At 44.6% G+C, this 17,750-nt stretch overlaps 1 protein-coding gene across 4 annotated transcripts in view; it reads right to left on the bottom strand.

Annotated features, from left to right (window-relative positions):
* The window catches only part of Prkcq (protein kinase C theta), a 131,171-nt gene that overhangs the window by 5,026 nt on the left and 108,395 nt on the right, over positions 1–17,750 (bottom strand). For all 4 annotated transcript variants that reach the window (XM_041630709.1, XM_041630710.1, XM_041630708.1 and 1 more), the window contains exons 15-16: positions 13,126–13,264; positions 6,892–7,080 (exon numbers count right to left, since the gene is read on the bottom strand). In XM_041630709.1, the coding sequence (XP_041486643.1) occupies positions 6,892–7,080; positions 13,126–13,264 (328 nt within the window). The remainder of the gene's footprint in view (positions 1–6,891; positions 7,081–13,125; positions 13,265–17,750) is intronic.

The following is a 17,750-nucleotide window of genomic DNA, read 5'->3' on the forward strand; positions in this document are numbered from 1 at the left end:
GACCCCATGCTGGGCGGCATGTTGACTGTAGCCCACACGCTGGATGGCATGTTTACTGCAGCCTACACGCTGGACGGCATGCTGATTGCAGGCCACACGCTGTACAGTGTGTTGACTTCGGCCCACACGCTGGACAGCATGTTGACTGTGGCCCATACGCTAGACTGCATCTTGATTGCAGGCCACATAGTGAACAGCATGTTGACTGCGGCCAACATGCTGGACAGCACATTAACTACAGCCTACATGCTGGACAACAGATCTGCAGAACTCAAACCTTGCATTTAAGTTGTGTGATGTAACTTCATCCTAATTTTCAAAATACTTTTAAAAACAAGTACTTGGACTAGTGAGTTGGCTCAGCAGGTAAAAACTTCCCATGAGAGCCTGAAGACTTGAGTTTATCCTGGAAACAACAATAGAAGGAGAGAACTGGTTCCCAAAGTTGTCCGCAGAACTACATGCCTGTGTATTAGCACACACACATGCACTCAGGTATATGCATTGTGGACACACACAATAGCCATAAACAAAGTAAAATTTTAAAGAAAAATAGAAACTATCTGTCTTACTTGTTGGTTGAGGAAACTGAGGCTCAGAGTAGCTTTGTCACTTTCTCAAGGTCATGAACCAGCCAGCAGCAGGGTGCCACGGTCAGTGCCTCCCTCCCATTCTCTGCTGGGCCTCACAGAACATTTCCCAGCTGTTTTTGTCTGCTGTCTGTCTTTCAAGTCTGTCTGTCCTGTTCTGTGGACTGTAAGCTCTGGGGACAGGCACCACTTGTATTTCCACTACCCACAGAGTCTAGCACCATTCCCAGTTCTAAGAAGCTGCTAAGCCAATGCCGGATGACTGAAGATGCTGTCTTCCCAGGTTATCTGCAGACCACACACCCTCTGTCCTAGAGAAAAGGCACCAAGTTTGCAGTAAGATGATTTTCTCTGTGGACTCAACAACCAGAGAGTAGACAGATGGAAAAACACATTTATATTTATTTATTTTATTTTTATGTATGTGTGTGTCTGCCTGCCTGCCTGTCTGCCTGTCTGTGTGTGCGTCTCTGTGTGGGTATACATGTGAGTGTAGGTACTTGTGGAGGCCAGTAGAAGGCATCAGACCTTCTCAAGCTGGAGTTACTGAAGCTTGTGAGCTGCCCAACATGGGTACTGGGAGCTGAACTCTGGTTTTCTAGAAGCAAGTGCTCTTAAATCCTGGGCCAACTCTCCAGCCCTGATTAAATTATTATTATTATTATTATTATTATTATTATCATCATCATCATTATCAATATTATTTCTTCATCATCATCATCATCATCATCATCATCATCATCATTATCAATATTATTTTGAAACAGAGGAAATAAGCAGCCTGCCCACTTTTTCTTCCCTCCCCAGATGATCATAATAAACAATTGACCTCTACCTCTCAAGAATATTTTTATGAGACAAGATGAGATGGAAATCGTAAGTGTCTTGAGAATGGACCCAAATCTAGCTGATGCTGGTATAATGAAATGTTTTAGAGAATTAAATTAGAAGTCACTGCCTTGGGCCAACTGTGAACCACACTTGGTTTTCCATTAGATTTTCTTAGCAAACCTGTTACATTTGAACCAAGAAAATCCTAACAAAGAGCCCTCTGAGCTTGGCTTAGGCACCTGTGAAATAAAATAATGCTTTTTTAAAAAGCAAAATGGAAAATAAGAAGATAATCTGGTCTCCAGCCCCCAAGTTCAATATTCTTTCCGTCCTTATCTTTTCTCCCAGGAGCAAACAGGCTCACTAATGTCCCCAGGTGAGACAGGTCCTAAGGACACCAAGGTCAAGCGGCAGGAACGACACCCCAAGGGTGCAAGGACGCTACTGCTTTTGCCAGGAGAAGCTTCCTATATTTACAGGAAACAGACACTCTTACGTAAAAGGCTGGGATATAGCTGGAGTTTGTTTACATTTATTTGACAGCCTGGGTAGGAAGCAGTTCATAGCCACCAGCAGCTGTGCTGGGTTGTACCTGGATCCCATCCTCATTCCTGAGTCCCTCCTCAGGAAAATGATACGGGGGGAAAAGGGAGATGGATTTCTGTTTAAGATCATTACTTTCCCATCATTTTCAAACACAGCGACCGGACATCCTGGATAAATGAACGGGGGAGAAAGGGTGCTTGCTTTTGACTTTGTCACTGGGCAGCTGCACAGCAACAACACCCCAGCTGTAACTCTTGGTGGAGCACAGCTGTGGCCTCTCCCGAAATCGAATTGTTTGGTGGGCTACATGTGCCCGGGTCCGATGAGAGCTCAAGGGGACAGTCTGGTCCCACCACTCTCAGGGGTGCCACACAGCACTGCCTTATTCAGCCTTCATGAAGAACCCCAGACTTCTTGGTTTTATTTCATGGGAAAGTCCCCGCAGGGAATTTCTGAGAAATAGTGTTTTCTTTGGATTTTTGCAGCAGAGGGAGCCCAAGGCTGTGAAGGCGACTGGATTAGGCTTTAAAGTGATCCAGAAGGGAAGATAAACTTCAAATCAGCCACATTAGCAGCAAATTGTGTAGTGGAGATTAATTTTTATCAGCCGAATTGCTGCAGCATGAGCAAGAGGAAGGACAGACATTTTTTTGTTTGTTTGTTAAAATCCATGTCAGGAATTACAAAGACTTCCAAGTGGCTTTAAAGTCTCTTTTGCTTGTAGCCTTTCTCTGTTTTTATCCTTAGTTGTCTTAAATTTTGATCTGTTCAACACGTTTTTGCCTATTTTCATGACACACGTTTCTTCTGCTGCTGATAATCTGCAGAAATGTATATCATATGTTTTGGTATTTACATGGCATTTGGTCTTACTTTTTTTTAAAAAAAATTTATTACCCTCTATCTATTTGTGTGTGTGAGTCGATTCTCTCCTCCCACCATGTGACTCCCTGATGATCAGCCTGCTGAGTCACTTCACCCCTGCTTCTGCTTTTAATTTTTCTGAGTGTGGGTGAGCAGGTAGGTGTGTGCACCTCTGTGGAGACCAGTGGCTAGCCTTGGGTGTTCTTCAGGTGTCTCCTCCTGGCTTTATTTCTCTTAGAAAATATTTTTATCATTAATTTTTATTTAGTATATTTGGGGTTTGGTCTGCAAGTCTGTCTGTGTGCCACGTGTGTGCTTGGTGCCTGTGGAGGTCAGAAGAGGGGGTCAGGTCCCTAGAACTGGAGCTAAGGACAGTTGTGGGTTGCCATGTGGGTGCTAGAAACTGAACCCCAGGTCCTGTGCAAGAGCAGCAGGTCCTCTTAACCCCTGAGCATCTCTCCAGCCTGTTTACCTTGGTTTTTGAGACTTGACCTGGTTTTCATGGGTCCAGCCAGGCTGGCTGGCCAGGAAACCCCAGGTTACCTGGCTGTTTTTAAGTATTTTATTGTTTGAAATGATGGTGAGTTCTGTCCCTCCTGCTATCTTATATAGCCACAGCCATATGCCCGCCCCATACCTGCTCCTTCCCCTGACTGAACAACATGATTCCATCACTTTCAGGACATTGCATTGATTAACTTTCTGCCTTTGGGATCCACGCAGCTTGCATGAGGTATCAATAGTGCTCTTTTCGATGAGATGTGAGTATGGGTTATACAGGCTCTACTTCCTTTCCCAACTAAGTAATGGTTTCCTCTTATCTTGGCAACTAGCTCTCCCCACTTTCCTCTCAAGGTTACTTCTGGTTTTGCTGGCCTGTCCCTACTTCACCTATCCTAGTGGCCTGAAGATGTCCTGATGCTGAGTGGGAACTCTGCATTTGGAAGGTATGATGGGAAGGCTGGCTATGGAGCACACACATGTGTTGGGGGATCGCAACTAATTCTGGGGACTCATCTGACTGGCAGGCTCGCTTTGAAGGTGACTGAATCTCTGATGATGGGAAAAACAAGGCTCTTCCTCATTTTTCTTTTTTCCAGAAAGTTCTGTTGGTCCTGATGCTTCCGTATAGCTGTTATGTTAAAGATTAAGTGACAGACGCCTCCAAACTCATCCAGTGAAGTCCTGACTCCAGTGTGACCGTGGAGAGGAACTTTATGGAAGTGATGAAGGTTAAATGAGGTCACAGGGATGGAGCCCAAATCTCATAGGATTATTGTCCTTAAAAATAAGAGATACAGAGTATTTTTCTGACCTACCTCTTCTCTCAGATACAGCAAGGTGCCTATATACCTCCTATGAAAAAAGGCAGCACCAAGACTGACCCCGATGACCTTTGATCTTGGATGTCTAACTTGGTAAGAAATAAATGTCTGCTATGTGAGACGCATCAATATTTCAGTGTGCAATAAGTAGGGCTTGCTGGGGCAGGGGAGGGGTAAGGACTGATCTGTGTGTATTTACATACTGCCTCTGACACTATGTCAAGCAGTTAAGAGACAATGTGAGGGAAATGTCACCCGATCAGTCTGGGTACATTGTGTTACGGCAGCCGGGGCCGACGTGTTCAATTCACATTGAGCGCTTCATACAGCCACGTGTAAAATACATGTCTTGGTTGTCATGAAAGCTGAACTTGCCTTCCGTAAGTGGGACTTTGCATTGGAATCCCACTAGCTTCTTTTTACTGTCGTCCTTTTTTTTTTTTTAAAAACCTAGCTAATTTTTAAATTAGCTTTCATTATTCATGTGTTTTGTTTGCTCATTAAAAGTGAATTTAATTGGCCATTCAGGGAGTTTTCTAAGCTTGGCGCTTGTTTGGCTCCAAGTCAGAAGGTGTGAGCTGCATGGAACAGGCTCTGGTTTTAAATACCTATTCCATTAACCCCAGGCCGAGTTTCCTATGGGGCTTTGTCAACACCTCTCAGATTCACGATCCCGATTTCCCGAGAGAGCTCTGGAGTCGTCTCAAAATTTCTAATACCTCAGACAAGCTGTCACTTGCCTTAGGGACATGGAAGTATAAAGCCCTTTAGATTTAATCCTAAATAGTTTGTAAGATAAAAATGCTGACTAGAGAAAGATGAGCCTGGAAATCCCTTATTCTCTGTTTCTCTCTCCCTCCCTGCCTTCTCTATTTTTTCCTTCCTTCCTCCCTGTTCTCCTTCCTCCCTCTCTTCCTTCCATTCTTCTCTCCTTCTTCTCTCTCTCTCTCTCTCTCTCTCTCTCTCTCTTTTTGGTATTGGGAAGGAAACCTAGAACTTCTATAAGTGTAGAAGCTGTACCCTGTCCATGGAAATGCTTCCAAACTTTTGGTTGAAAACTCATTAATAGGGGTTGGAGAAATAACTTTTGGTTAATAATGCATAATGGACTCATCAGGCTGCTCTCTCTCTCTCTCTCTCTCTCTCTCTCTCTCTCTCTCTCTCTCTCTCCAGAGGTGTATGTATAACCATAATAATTAAAGAGAGGAAGAGTCTTGAATTCAGGCTCAGTTGGAAACCTTGCCACAAAAAATTAAGATAAATCTCTTATTATTTAATTATTATAAATCTACCATATCTAAATGATTATAATAGAGAATTAATAATATTTAAATATCCTATCATAGCATATTATCTCTACCTACCTATATCTATATCATCTGTATCTATATCTATCCCTATAGGCCTAAGAAGACTCAAGGGTTGGAAAGGAAGAGAACAAGGATGCAGGCAACCTCAGCATGGCTGCGGTCCCATCTCCACGGGCCAGAAGCTAGCTCACCATGACCTCTGAGCAGAGGTGGGCGGTAGTCTTGCATTAACGTTAAGACTGATGCTGACTGGGGCCTAGGGTTGCCTGCTTTCGTTTCTCAATGGAGATGGTAGAGATGGTGTCTGGGACTTTAGAGGTTTGCCTTTCAGCAGCGTGAGTGGGGAAGTCTGCATCCTGCTAGGGATGAGTGGAGAAGTCTGCATCCTGCTAGGGATGGGTGGATTGCTGACTCATAGGGCATTACATACAAGAGACAAAGATTGCTGTAAGTCACATACTGTGACTGCTTAAAGAACCAACTATACCTCCACCCAGATCCTCCAAGGCTTCCTCCACCCAGATCCTCCAAGGCTTCCTCCACCCAGATGCTCCAAGGCTTCCTCCACCCAGATCCACCAAAGTTTTTTTGGGGGAATTTCTTTTATAAATGGTGAAAAGAGGGTTTATTTTACTTCCTCCTTCTTTCTCTTCTTTCCCCTCATCCACCCTCCACCTCTTTTTTGAATCAGGGTCTCATGTAGTCATATAGCCTGGTTGGCCCCCATGAACTCCTGATCCGCCTACCTTGTAAGCCACCATGTTTGCCTATAAATATTAGTTTTTTGTTGGTTTGTTTTGTTTTTTTGATCATGGCTGTTTTAATTTTCAAAGATAAATTTTCTTATTATTTTAATTAGTATAGAAAATAATGGAATCATTGTGACATTTTCAGACATATGTAACATCATGCTTAGTTCATATGTGTGCCCCTAATATCTTTCTTTTCTCACTCTTCCGTCTCTGGTTGGTTTCTTTTCTCCCTTCCAATAGTTTTCCTTTTATTTTTAAACACACACACACACACACACACACACACACGAACACGCACACACACAATCTAGAATCTGCCTATGAGAAACAACATGAGTCTTCCCCCCCCCCCCCTCCGTACCCCTGACTCGATCCCCTGACTTTGATACCAGAGCTCATAGCATCAGTGCTTTAGCTGAAACACAGACAGCAACATCCCATTAAACCCTTCACTGCATGCTATGGTGTTTGGTCATGTCTGAGTCAGGACCTGGAGCAAAGGGACTACTGAGCAGAATCTAGTACCAATTTTATGAATCCTCTCTTAGTGCCGTTTTCTTGTTTCTTTTCCTCTTTTGCTTTTTCAAACTGAGGAGTCAAACTCAGGGTCTTGCCCACTTGAGGCAAGCATTCTCTCAGGGCACTACCCCAGGCTTTGGCTTTAATTTCTTACCTTCACTAAAAGATCCTTGGCCTCCTTTTCCAGCCATCGAGGGTAAAAGGGATTGTCCATACGAATGGAGTGGAAAAGCTCCTCTTCGTCCTGGCCGTGGAAAGGCGACTGGCCAATCAGCATCTCGTAAAGGAGGACCCCGAAGGACCACCAGTCAACGGAATGGTTGTATTTCTGACCCAGCAAGATCTGCATGACCAACAGGCAGAAGCATCATTAATATTTGAGTCTGATGACTGATAACACTTCCGAGTCTAGCGGTGAATGACTGGCTGTGAGAGCCTGTAGTCTAGACTGAGAGCGGTATCTTCTGGCCTGCTGGCGACTGGTAAGTGTTGGCTACATCGTGCCCAAGCTTCTGGTGGAAGTAGAGACTCACTTACACTCATTTTTATTATGTATTTTTCTCCTCTGGCTTTGAGTGTAATGACTGAACCAAGTCTGTAGCTTTCATTTTTCCATCTGTGTTGTGAGGTTCTTGGGGGCCAGGGACTGTATCTTACAGAGCTGGCTTGAGCCTAAATTCTCCATTACCTTTGATGCGGTCAGCTAAATGAAACCTATGTGTTTTACTGGCTTCTGTTCTTCCAACTCTGCATAAAACCACCAGGGTAATGGAGTACACAAAATCCATTCCATCTGGCGACATCTTTAAAACAGCCAGTCATAACAGTGCATGTCAAGAGTCACGTGACTGGCCGCTGGGATGCAGAATCAAGTCATGTGACTATCATGAGAGAGGTCAGCAACACTCTCAAGACTCTTCCAACCCAGAAGTCAGATCAGAGACTCCTCAAACCTACAGCTAAGGATAGATTCTGAGAACAGATTTGGTCTGTCTTCCAGGGCGGAGGATGTAAAAGGAGAAATTCTACCTAACTTAAAACACTAAATCTATCCTTTTATCAGTTTATATTTTGTGGCAATAAATGATGTTGTCCCTTGACTTCCAGCAGCTCCTTCTGCTGCTGGAATGCCAAGGATGTGCAAGTCACCGTGTCACCACACAGCATCCTAACGCCGGCAAGCACTGCAAAGACAGTGCACAGTGGGATCCATGACAGCATGAATGACTGAAGAGGATGCAGCGGTGGATGTATTAACAAAATCAATGAAGCCAGTGAGAGTAAGAGACACGGGCACTCTGTTTAATATAGCACGGTTTATGGTGACTAAGAGAGAGAGCACCAGCCAAAGATCCCATCCATGAGATGAATGCGCAAAGAAACTGTGATACTTAGACACAGCAGGATGCTATCCAACCATGCAAAGCCCCACATGCTCCATGGGCTGGATCCCTCACTGCACAGCTCGAGGAAGCCGCCTTACTCCTCCAGAACCTCCCTTGTTAGAAAGGGTGTTCATGCTTGGCTACCTACTAAGGGTATAGCAGGGTGATTACAGGGTCCTATGAACAGTAGGACCTGGAAATTGCTGTAAGTGCCTTGCTGAACAGCTGCTTGGATAAACTTTATCCCTGTGCATGAAAGCAAAGATCATTTAGCAAACAGAATTTTGCAATCTGCCACCATTTATAAATTGCCACTTGATAGCTGTAATTCAATATGGAAATATAAAAGCTCACATTAAACTTGACAAACAAAAAAGTCAACTACATTTGTCTTAATGACCCAGAGAGAGTGACGAGGAAGAAAAGATGCACCATTTATTTGTACAATCAGTTGGTTCAGCCCTACATAGACACAAAGGGTATTAGGCACCAGGCTTACACGCAATTCCCAAGATGAGCCACAAGGTGGTGACAAAGCAACTAGAACTGTTCCCCGAACGACAAACATCTCCGTAAACAACTTCATTTTGGAGGAACAAATGAAAAGGAATTTGGAGGCCAGGAGACAGCTGTCACAGAAATTAGAGCATTGAGGCTAGGTGATGTTAGTTAAAGTAAACACAGTCTTACGTTAGGAGGGAGGAGCAAACTGCAAATCCACAAAGGGAACAGGCACTTCGAGAAGGAACGCTAACAGCCACCAGGTGTTTTTTTCTTTTCTTTTCTTTTTTTTTCTACATTATGTCTTCATTTCTAAGAATTCCCTGGACCTCTGCTGTTATCCCTCGAGGGTGACGACTGGACTTAGGGGGCTATGGTCCTTATTTAAGGTCTCATAGTGAGTTGAGAGCTGGTTCTGAAGTCCAGTCTCTGAGTATTTCAATCACAGTTAATACTGTCTTCTGGTATTTATCACTTCCCGCATGCTTCTTTGCACACTGTTCTGTGATGGACAGGGCAGTGGAGCTGTGCCAGGTCGAGGGTCTGTCCCCTTTCCTAGCTCTGCCTTACTCCAAGAACTGAGACTCAACAATTTCAAAGTGGAGAAACTAGCCAAGTAATAACGATAATAATAACGGCTTTGTCACTGTCTGACACAGTCCCTCTTTGTCCCTTGTAATGAGTGACAGTAACAGCTCCTTGGAGCAAGCGTGTTAAGGAGTGTACACTTCTGAGATGATGATGAATAGCTTCTGATAACATGTAGCCCAATAGTGAACACAAGGATCTATAGCACACAGGCCATTTGGGCTTAAGTAAATGACAAGACTATACGTGGGCGGTAGGAGATGGTGGTGGCACCGTCCCTTTCAGACAGCTTGTGAACCAATGGCTTCATTAACTGTGCTTTGGGCCAAAAAGAAGCTTGCTTTTAAAAAAAATCTTAAAAACAGTGCTTTGGACAATGGACTTGCATCTGCTATCATCAGCAATAGTCCTTGCTAACTCTTGATTATATATTGTTTCGTTTTGTATTTGCTAGGAGTCTTTACCAGTCGCCACAATACTATGAGAACCAAGAATTTGAAGGAAATTGAAGACCTTTCAATGCCCAGAGACCTAGAGTATTAAACCAAGATTTAAAAAAAAAATTAAAAAAATTACAGTTATTTAGTGAGTGTGTGTGTTGGGGGACATGTGTTTGCCATGGTACACGTGTGCACATCAGAGAGCAACTTTCTAGGAGTCTGTTCCTTCCATCACGTGGGGCCTAGGGGATGACTCTCAGGTTGTGAGCCTTGGTAACAAATGCCTTGACCTGCTGAGTCATCTCATGGATCCTTAAACCAAGACTGTTTTTTTTAAAATTTATCTCCTAAGTATAGTCTTCACCATAAACAAGGAAATTTCTCTTTGTGGCAGATGGAGAGACAATTACAGAAAAACAATCAAACCCGGAGTGTGGAGCCCAGACCCAGCTGAGGCTTCTGTAACTTGACTCCCACACCTAAGGCTCAGGGATCAGGGCCAAGGAGAAGAAGGACCGGAGGAGCCAGAAGAGCGGGGAGTTTGCTGCGACACTGTTTCTCCTTGGAGTGTCAGAAGCTACACCCGTGAAGTTTCGCTAACGTGACTGTCTAAACACAAGCTGGACAACGGCCAAACCAATCGCCATGCTAAAGTGGACAGGGGGAAGCTCATGAGGCCTCAACCTAGGCAACTGAGGAATGCAGAGGGCAGGAGAAATCGTCTGACCCAGGGAAGAGCCACCAACTGGTTATCTGATACCAAATGGTTAGCCCTGAAAACATAAACACAAGTGGTAGTATAAAGACTGAACAGGTTGTACTTATGTATTTAGGAACACACACACACACACACACATGCACACACACACACAAACACACACGTATGCACACCACCACCACCAGCAGCATCAATTACAACAATTAATGGAAAAAGAAAGCAAGGAGGAATATAGGGAAGGTTGGAGGAAAAAGGGAAGGGGATTATGTACATTATATTAAATCTCAAAAAGAAAAGAAATAATTTTAGTAAGGTATTTGGTCTCCTAATTTTCATGACATATACTTACTTTTTACTATTAAGACAGAGGAATTAAGCTACTCAGCACCCGTTTTTGTCTCATTCTTAGTTCACTTTGCTCTTACACATTTTAGACCTATTTTTAACACTTAGACCATATTAGTTGGTAGCAATGCATGACATTCACATGTAATGTAGGCACACACATATCTTCAGGGTGCTTGTTTAACTGCTCAAGAAAGAACAAAACCTTTTTTTTTTTTTGTCAGACAGGGATGGACAAGAACAGACACAAAGATATTTAGACATCCTAAGATGGAGGTAAAAGAATTGGAGGCGTCTCATGTGGTGAGGGTGGGGGTTGATGGAGTCAGGGATGGGCATGGGCGTGGAGGAGGTTGGTGGGGGGCAAGAGGAAGACACAGGAGACCTTTGCTGAGACTAACACGGCATAGCTGAGCGGAGTCCACACAGTTTGGGATAATCACCCGAGGGGCTCAGTGCTGAACGGGCTCCGCTTTGAGGTCTCCTACGCTCGTGCCATGATTAGCTTTGGCTTCCCCTCAAGCTAAAGCTGCTTTATTGCACCCCCACACAGACAGTATCTGTGCTCACACGCAGGTTCTATATCAGAAAGGAATCGCAGCCGTGAACTGGACAGCTAAAATACCCAAATTTCTCGAAGAACAGCCACCATCCGAACCTTTCAATGAGGTTAAATTAAAATGAAAACCATGGTAGAGCAGCGAAAGCAGTTTGGTTCTTAGCCCCAGCTGCCATGGTTAATTGTGGGACTATGGGATCTGCTGCTGACATTGCTTTACCAGGGAAATCAGAGATCTGTCCGTACTAGACAATCGTCCTCCATTCATAAGTTCGTTCATTCATTCATTCATTCCTTCCTTCCTTCATTAATTTATTCCTTCATTAATTTATTTATTCATTCACTTTAAAAGGCTAATTTGGCTCATCTTATTGTGTCAGTCTCCTCACTGAGTAAAAGGGAAGATCACCCAAAATCTATCCATGAGGGGAACTGGCAAGATATCTCTCAGAGTCTCAAGCATTTGAATGCTTTGGGGGCACTGTTTGGTGAGGCTTAGGTGTGGCTTTGCTGAGGAAGTGTGTCCGGAGGGCGGACTTTGAGGTTTCAAAGGTTTTCACCACTCCCTGGGCTTCCTGCTTGTTGTTTAAAATGTGAGCTCTCAGTTGCTGCTCCGCTGCTGTACTTCTTCTCTGGGACGGTGAGGGACTCTTCTCCCTCTGGAACTGCAAGCCCAAATAAACCCTTCCTTCTACTAGTTGCCTTGGGCATGGTGTTTTATCAGAGCAGTAGAAAAGGAACTAATATAATATATATATAGTAGGGGGGGCTTATGTGCAACTTTCCAAAGCTCTGAGGTTATAGGTGTACATGGCCATGCCTAGCTTTTTCGGTGGGTTAGGTGATTTGAACTCAGGTCTAGATGCTCACACAGGAAGATTCTTGGCCATTGTGCCTTCTCTCCAGATCTTGAACAATTTGAGTTATAACAATGGAGGAAGCTGGGTGGCGGGTGCAGGTGTTTCTGTGCTACTTTTGGAACTTCTTACAAACATATCATTATTTCAGAATTTAAAAAATGTCTTAAAAGCGAGCAACAGTACCAGACTGCAGAGCAAACAAGCAGCTGCGCAGGGGTCTGAAAGATAAAAATAAAATACATGCAACGGCGCCAGATATTCCATGCTATGACAAGGACCACACAGTACGGCGGTCTCTAATCTCTCTGGGGTGGCAGCAGGAGGAGAATCCCCCAAAGTGGGAAAGTGAGTTTAACTGAAAGAGCAGACGCCTCCTGAGAAAACGCTGCTCATAAGATCACCAGGAACTCGTACTATTTTATGGGATTAGAACGAGGCATAGTTTTTAGAAGCTCCACTATCCTTTAAAGCTTTTTAAAGCAATGAATAATCATATAGAGTAATAGATTTCATTATGAAATTGTCAGACATGTAGACGCTCCCTCCTTTAACAGCTTCGATAACACCGTGAGTCAGAGTTCTCCTCGCAGTAGAGAAGCACCCACACTCAGTTAGAAACGGGGGTGAGAGGCGCCGACAGCCCTTCCGCCTTCCCCTTCTATCCAGGTGTTCTGACCCCACCTTTAAACATGATTTAGGTGGAGCGCTGCTTCTTCCTGGCTCTTTGCTAGGTGTCCCTTCAGGTGGGTCTGAAGAGATGATTTTTAAGGCTGGGGTGGTTCAGACCCCTAACGCAAAGGGAGTCTAGATCTCTGGCCCATGGAGGGATGTCATTAGTAGGGGTAGCGTTTTCTATAAAACTCAAAAGACCCATATACACATCTACATCTGGAAAACACTCCGCAGACCAAACCACACTGAACCTTAGGGGAGGAATCCTGTGGCCTCAGCACAGAGGCTGGAAGAGGACCGCCCAGGCAGTGTGTCCCTACCTCCGGCGCAATGTAGTCAGGAGTCCCACAGAAAGTATTTGTCTTCGCATCTCCTAGCATGTTCTCCTTGCACATCCCAAAATCTGCTATTTTGATATGTCCATCTCTGTCTAGTAGGATATTATCTAGCTTCAGGTCCCTGGAAAACAAAAGCAAAGTGCAATCTCACTTGAATAAACACAGTTTTGTTAAAATGAAATTCTAGTGGGGGTATGGTAGCTTGTGCCATCATAGCTCATGGGAGAGCTTGGGGAAAGGCTTTGCTGCCACCAAATCCTCTGGACCAGACATGGGTCTTCTAAGTGTCTCATTGCCTGCTGTCAAATGTCCCACCTCCCCATATCCAGTGGCTCATGTTCAGGGCTTCTCTTGAGGCCCTTGCTGCCCTGGCCATCTGGTTTGGGACAGATACCGCAACAGATCATGCTATCTTCCACGACTTCTGAATACTTGTTGCACCTTAGGGGCTCGATCCATATTTCCTGTGTGGATATGTCAGCAGGAGAGTGAGAACATCAATGTCCCATGTGGCTGTCCCAGCTGGAGAGTGGTTATATTAGCGTCCTGAGCCATTGTTCCAGTGGCAGTTCTGACAACACATGAGGCACTCACTGGTATTTATGGAATCACTTCACCATCAACCAATGGTTAATAGCTGTGAAGCACACCTGAGTAACTGTTTTAACTGCTAGCTCCACTTCCTGTGAGAGCAAGCGGACGAGAGAAGCAGAGTGGAACCCAGCTATGCTGCTGCAGCTGAGCCTTAGCCGATGTCCCCCGAGTTGTCGCCCATTTGGTCCAGTTTCGTCATCTCTTCTACCCACATGGCGGCAGTAGTTTCTGTGTGACTGGGAATCCCTAGACACGTCTCAGATTCAGGACAGCACCTGCTTCTCTCTGTCCCCGCCACACCTTCACGGTCAGGGCAGAAGATGCCTGCTGTGTCTGAGCCTTCTCATGGGACAGTGCTGGTCTTCTGTCTTGTGATGTGTCACTGGAGCTAAATACATGACTTACCAGCTTTGTCCGTTCAGTCCAACTACAGGCTGATCTAAATTCACACACAAACAATTCAGGCTTATTAGCTAGTCCATATGCCAAGCCATGTTGGTGTCATTTTAAGTTTGTCATTTATAGATATGTTTATATAGTTCTAAAATTTGGCTGAAGTTGATGCCGTCATCTCCAGAGAGCTAGATCCAGCTGTGATGCTTTAGAAAAGACCGGAACAATGGCCACAGTATCTAATACTTTGCTGGGCTCTTTTGCTTGTACACACACTTATTTCATCATTTGAGTCTGACAGTAGTCCTTTGATATCAAGTTACTATTACTAGTGTTACAGTATGAGTATATGTGAAGTGTGTAGTGTGGTACCTGTGTGGGTGGATGCTCACACGTGGATGTGTATGTGGAGGAGAGGGGAAGACGGTGGTATCCTGTTCTGTCATTCTCTATCCTTCCCCCCCGAGACAGTGTTTCTTACTGGACCTGGAGCTAGGCTGGTACCCAGCAATCTCCATAGAGCCTCCTGCCTCCTCTCCCTCCATCACCGGCATGACAAATGCATGCGGTCATACTTGGATTTTTTTGTGGGGTTGTGTTGGGATTTGAACTCAGGTCTCTAAGCTTGAACAGTAATCGCCCCTTCCTACCCACTGAGACATCTTATCAACCTCATCAAGTTACTACTGATGTAGTTTCTTTCTTTTTTTTTCTTTCTTTTTTTTTTTCCCTAGGTAAAAGTTTCTCATGCATGATGTTATTTATCCAGACCACATAGCTAGTCAGTGGCCTGGGATGCAAACCTAGTCTATCTCTCTTACATTCTTACATTACACCTGGCCTTTCTCATCAAACTGGTCTTATGAAACTATACACGGATGTATTTTAACTGATTCTAAAAATAAATGTTCTCTGTGCCTCTGGCTAGGAAAAATAAGCTTCATGTCCAATTCCCAGTCCATTTTTTAAAGCAGTACAGATGTCTCTGGGATGGTGGGAAAGAAGGTCTGAGAGACCTAAGGGATGGAAAGGCCCTAAAAGACTTCTTCTTTTTCTCAAAGCTAGACCTCCATGGAAGTAAGGATTGGAAGCAGAAGAGTAGCCAGGTTCTTTGGAGTCAACTAGAAATACTGTAGAACCCAAAGATCCAGAACATTCCAGGGCAGTCATTTAACTTAGTCTTCACTCTAGGACATGCAAGGGAAGCATTTGAGAGTCCAAAGCCACTCTTTGTCACCGTGGCACTTGTGTGTCAATCATAATGAAAAATTCAGTGGAATGCTTTGGCGTGTGGTCAGTTCTAGAGAAGATCTTCTATTCAGAAGCCAAGTTACAGTTGTTTCACGGTGGACCTTGCTGAGCCTCTTGTTACTAAGCAATAAACAAGGCCCATGATGCCTCTTGCTTATCTCCTGTGGCATTTACTGATACAGGCTACGTAAAAGCGTTTGGAAATGGCCTCAGATATGGAAGTGAGGTCTAGTTCCTCATTCAGAAGTACAGCCACTCTTTGTCTCTGACATTCTCAGAATTGAGGTTCTGAATTTTCCTGCCACGTCTGTATATTTTCTGAGTCCTTGGTTTTAAATTACATCCAAATTAGCATCTCTTAAGATGCCGCTGTTTCCATGAGAAGGCTCTACTGGATGGTGTTGAAAGATGAACAATATCCCCATCTCATCTCTTCAGTTCTGTGCTGCCCAACCACAGGCTCTGAACCTGTGAATTTAGTTTTGTTCTACAGGAGGCAGTGAGCAGCTCTAAGAGCTAACTAGCCTGTCCCTTTCTGCCTGACTTCCTCCATGTGTGTGGGGTGTGGGTGAGGAAGGGTGGCTTCTCTTTAGTCATTTTCTCTATCTGAAAATTCTCTTCCTCTTAAATACAAAACAAAACAAAACATTACCAAGATAAGAAGTTTTTGCTTTTGGACTGCTAGCAGTCTCACAAGGTCTTCTCTTCTCTCTCTCTTTAAAACTGGAATCCTATTTATTTGAACTTTTTAGTATGCACTGTCTCTATTTTTTTCATGTAATTCTACCCTCCAAGAAAATCTAGAGAGTGCCTTTATTTTGTTATCTTACAGTTTGGAATTCTACATATTTTCTGCCCATCACGGTCTTTAACCATGGACAATGTGTTAGTGGACATTTATCAATTCATGACACAGAGCAGTGAATGGTGCCTACCTCATGCATATATATTCATACACACACGTAAGTGCACACACACACACACACACACACACTCACACACACACCCATGCAGCACATGCATGCATGCATGCAGGAACTCTCTTGTAGCTTAAACTGTCCTTGAGTTTTCATCCTCTTGCCTCCAGCCTGTTGACTGCCAGAATCACAGGCATGTACCACCATGCCTGACTTGGCATGTGCATTTTTAAAATAATAAAACAGAATATAATCCACATCGTACTTTCTATAATGCTGTGAATGTAACCCATTTAAGAAAAGGAGTATTTACTGATATAGTTAAGTTAAAAGTGTCAAGATGAACTCATCCTGAATTGCACGTGTGGTGAAGGCAGGCTAAATTTATCATGCCTTACTCTCATCTCACACGGAAGAGAGACACAGGGAGAGACACAGGGAGAGACACAGGGAGAGAGACACAGGGAGAGACACACAGGGAGAGAGACACACAGGGAGAGACACACAGGGAGAGAGACACACGGGGAGAGAGACACAGGGAGAGACACACAGGGAGAGACACACAGGGAGAGACACACAGGGAGAGACACACAGGGAGAGACACACGGGGAGAGAGACACACAGGGAGAGACACACAGGGAGAGAGACACACAGGGAGAGACACACAGGGAGAGAGACACACAGGGAGAGAGACACACAGGGAGAGAGACACACAGGGAGAGAGACACACAGGGAGAGAGACACACAGGGAGAGACACACAGGGAGAGAGACACACAGGGAGAGAGACACACAGGGAGAGAGACACACAGGGAGAGAGACACACAGGGAGAGAGACACACGGGGAGAGAGACACACAGGGAGAGAGACACACAGGGAGAGAGACACACAGGGAGAGAGACACAGGGAGAGAGACACACAGGGAGAGAGACACACAGGGAGAGAGACACAGGGAGAGAGACACACATGGAGAGACACACAGGGAGAGAGACACACAGGGAGAGACACACAGGGAGAGACACACAGGGAGAGACACACAGGGAGAGAAGGTCCCGGCGGAGACAGAGATTGGAGTGATGTAGCTACAGATGCCTGCAGGCTCTCCGGCTAGGTATGCTGGAGAAGGGTCTTCTCCTAGAACCTTTGATGAAAGGTTCTGCTATACTTTGATTTAAGCCTTCTAGTCTCTAGGACTATGACAGAATGATGTTTTGTTTTTAATGTGCGGCTAGGGTTATGTTAATTTTTTGGGTGGCCTTTCGGAGTTACGAACTGGAGTTTGTAAACAGACCAGTGCAACCCTGTCCCACAGGAGGGAATGAATAGGCTGACTCTGCCATTTCAGCCACCTACCGGTCAAGTTACACCTGAGCACTTGAAATGTTGTTTAAAACAGGCCAACTTCAGTGTCATCAGCAGCTGAAGTTTGGGGTCCAGCAACAACAACTTGCTGT

The sequence above is a fragment of the Microtus oregoni genome, unplaced genomic scaffold (assembly GCF_018167655.1).
Source record: "Microtus oregoni isolate MIOR12 unplaced genomic scaffold, Mior012 000035F_ref0000213, whole genome shotgun sequence".
In the NCBI taxonomy this organism is placed as follows: Eukaryota; Metazoa; Chordata; class Mammalia; order Rodentia; family Cricetidae; genus Microtus; species Microtus oregoni.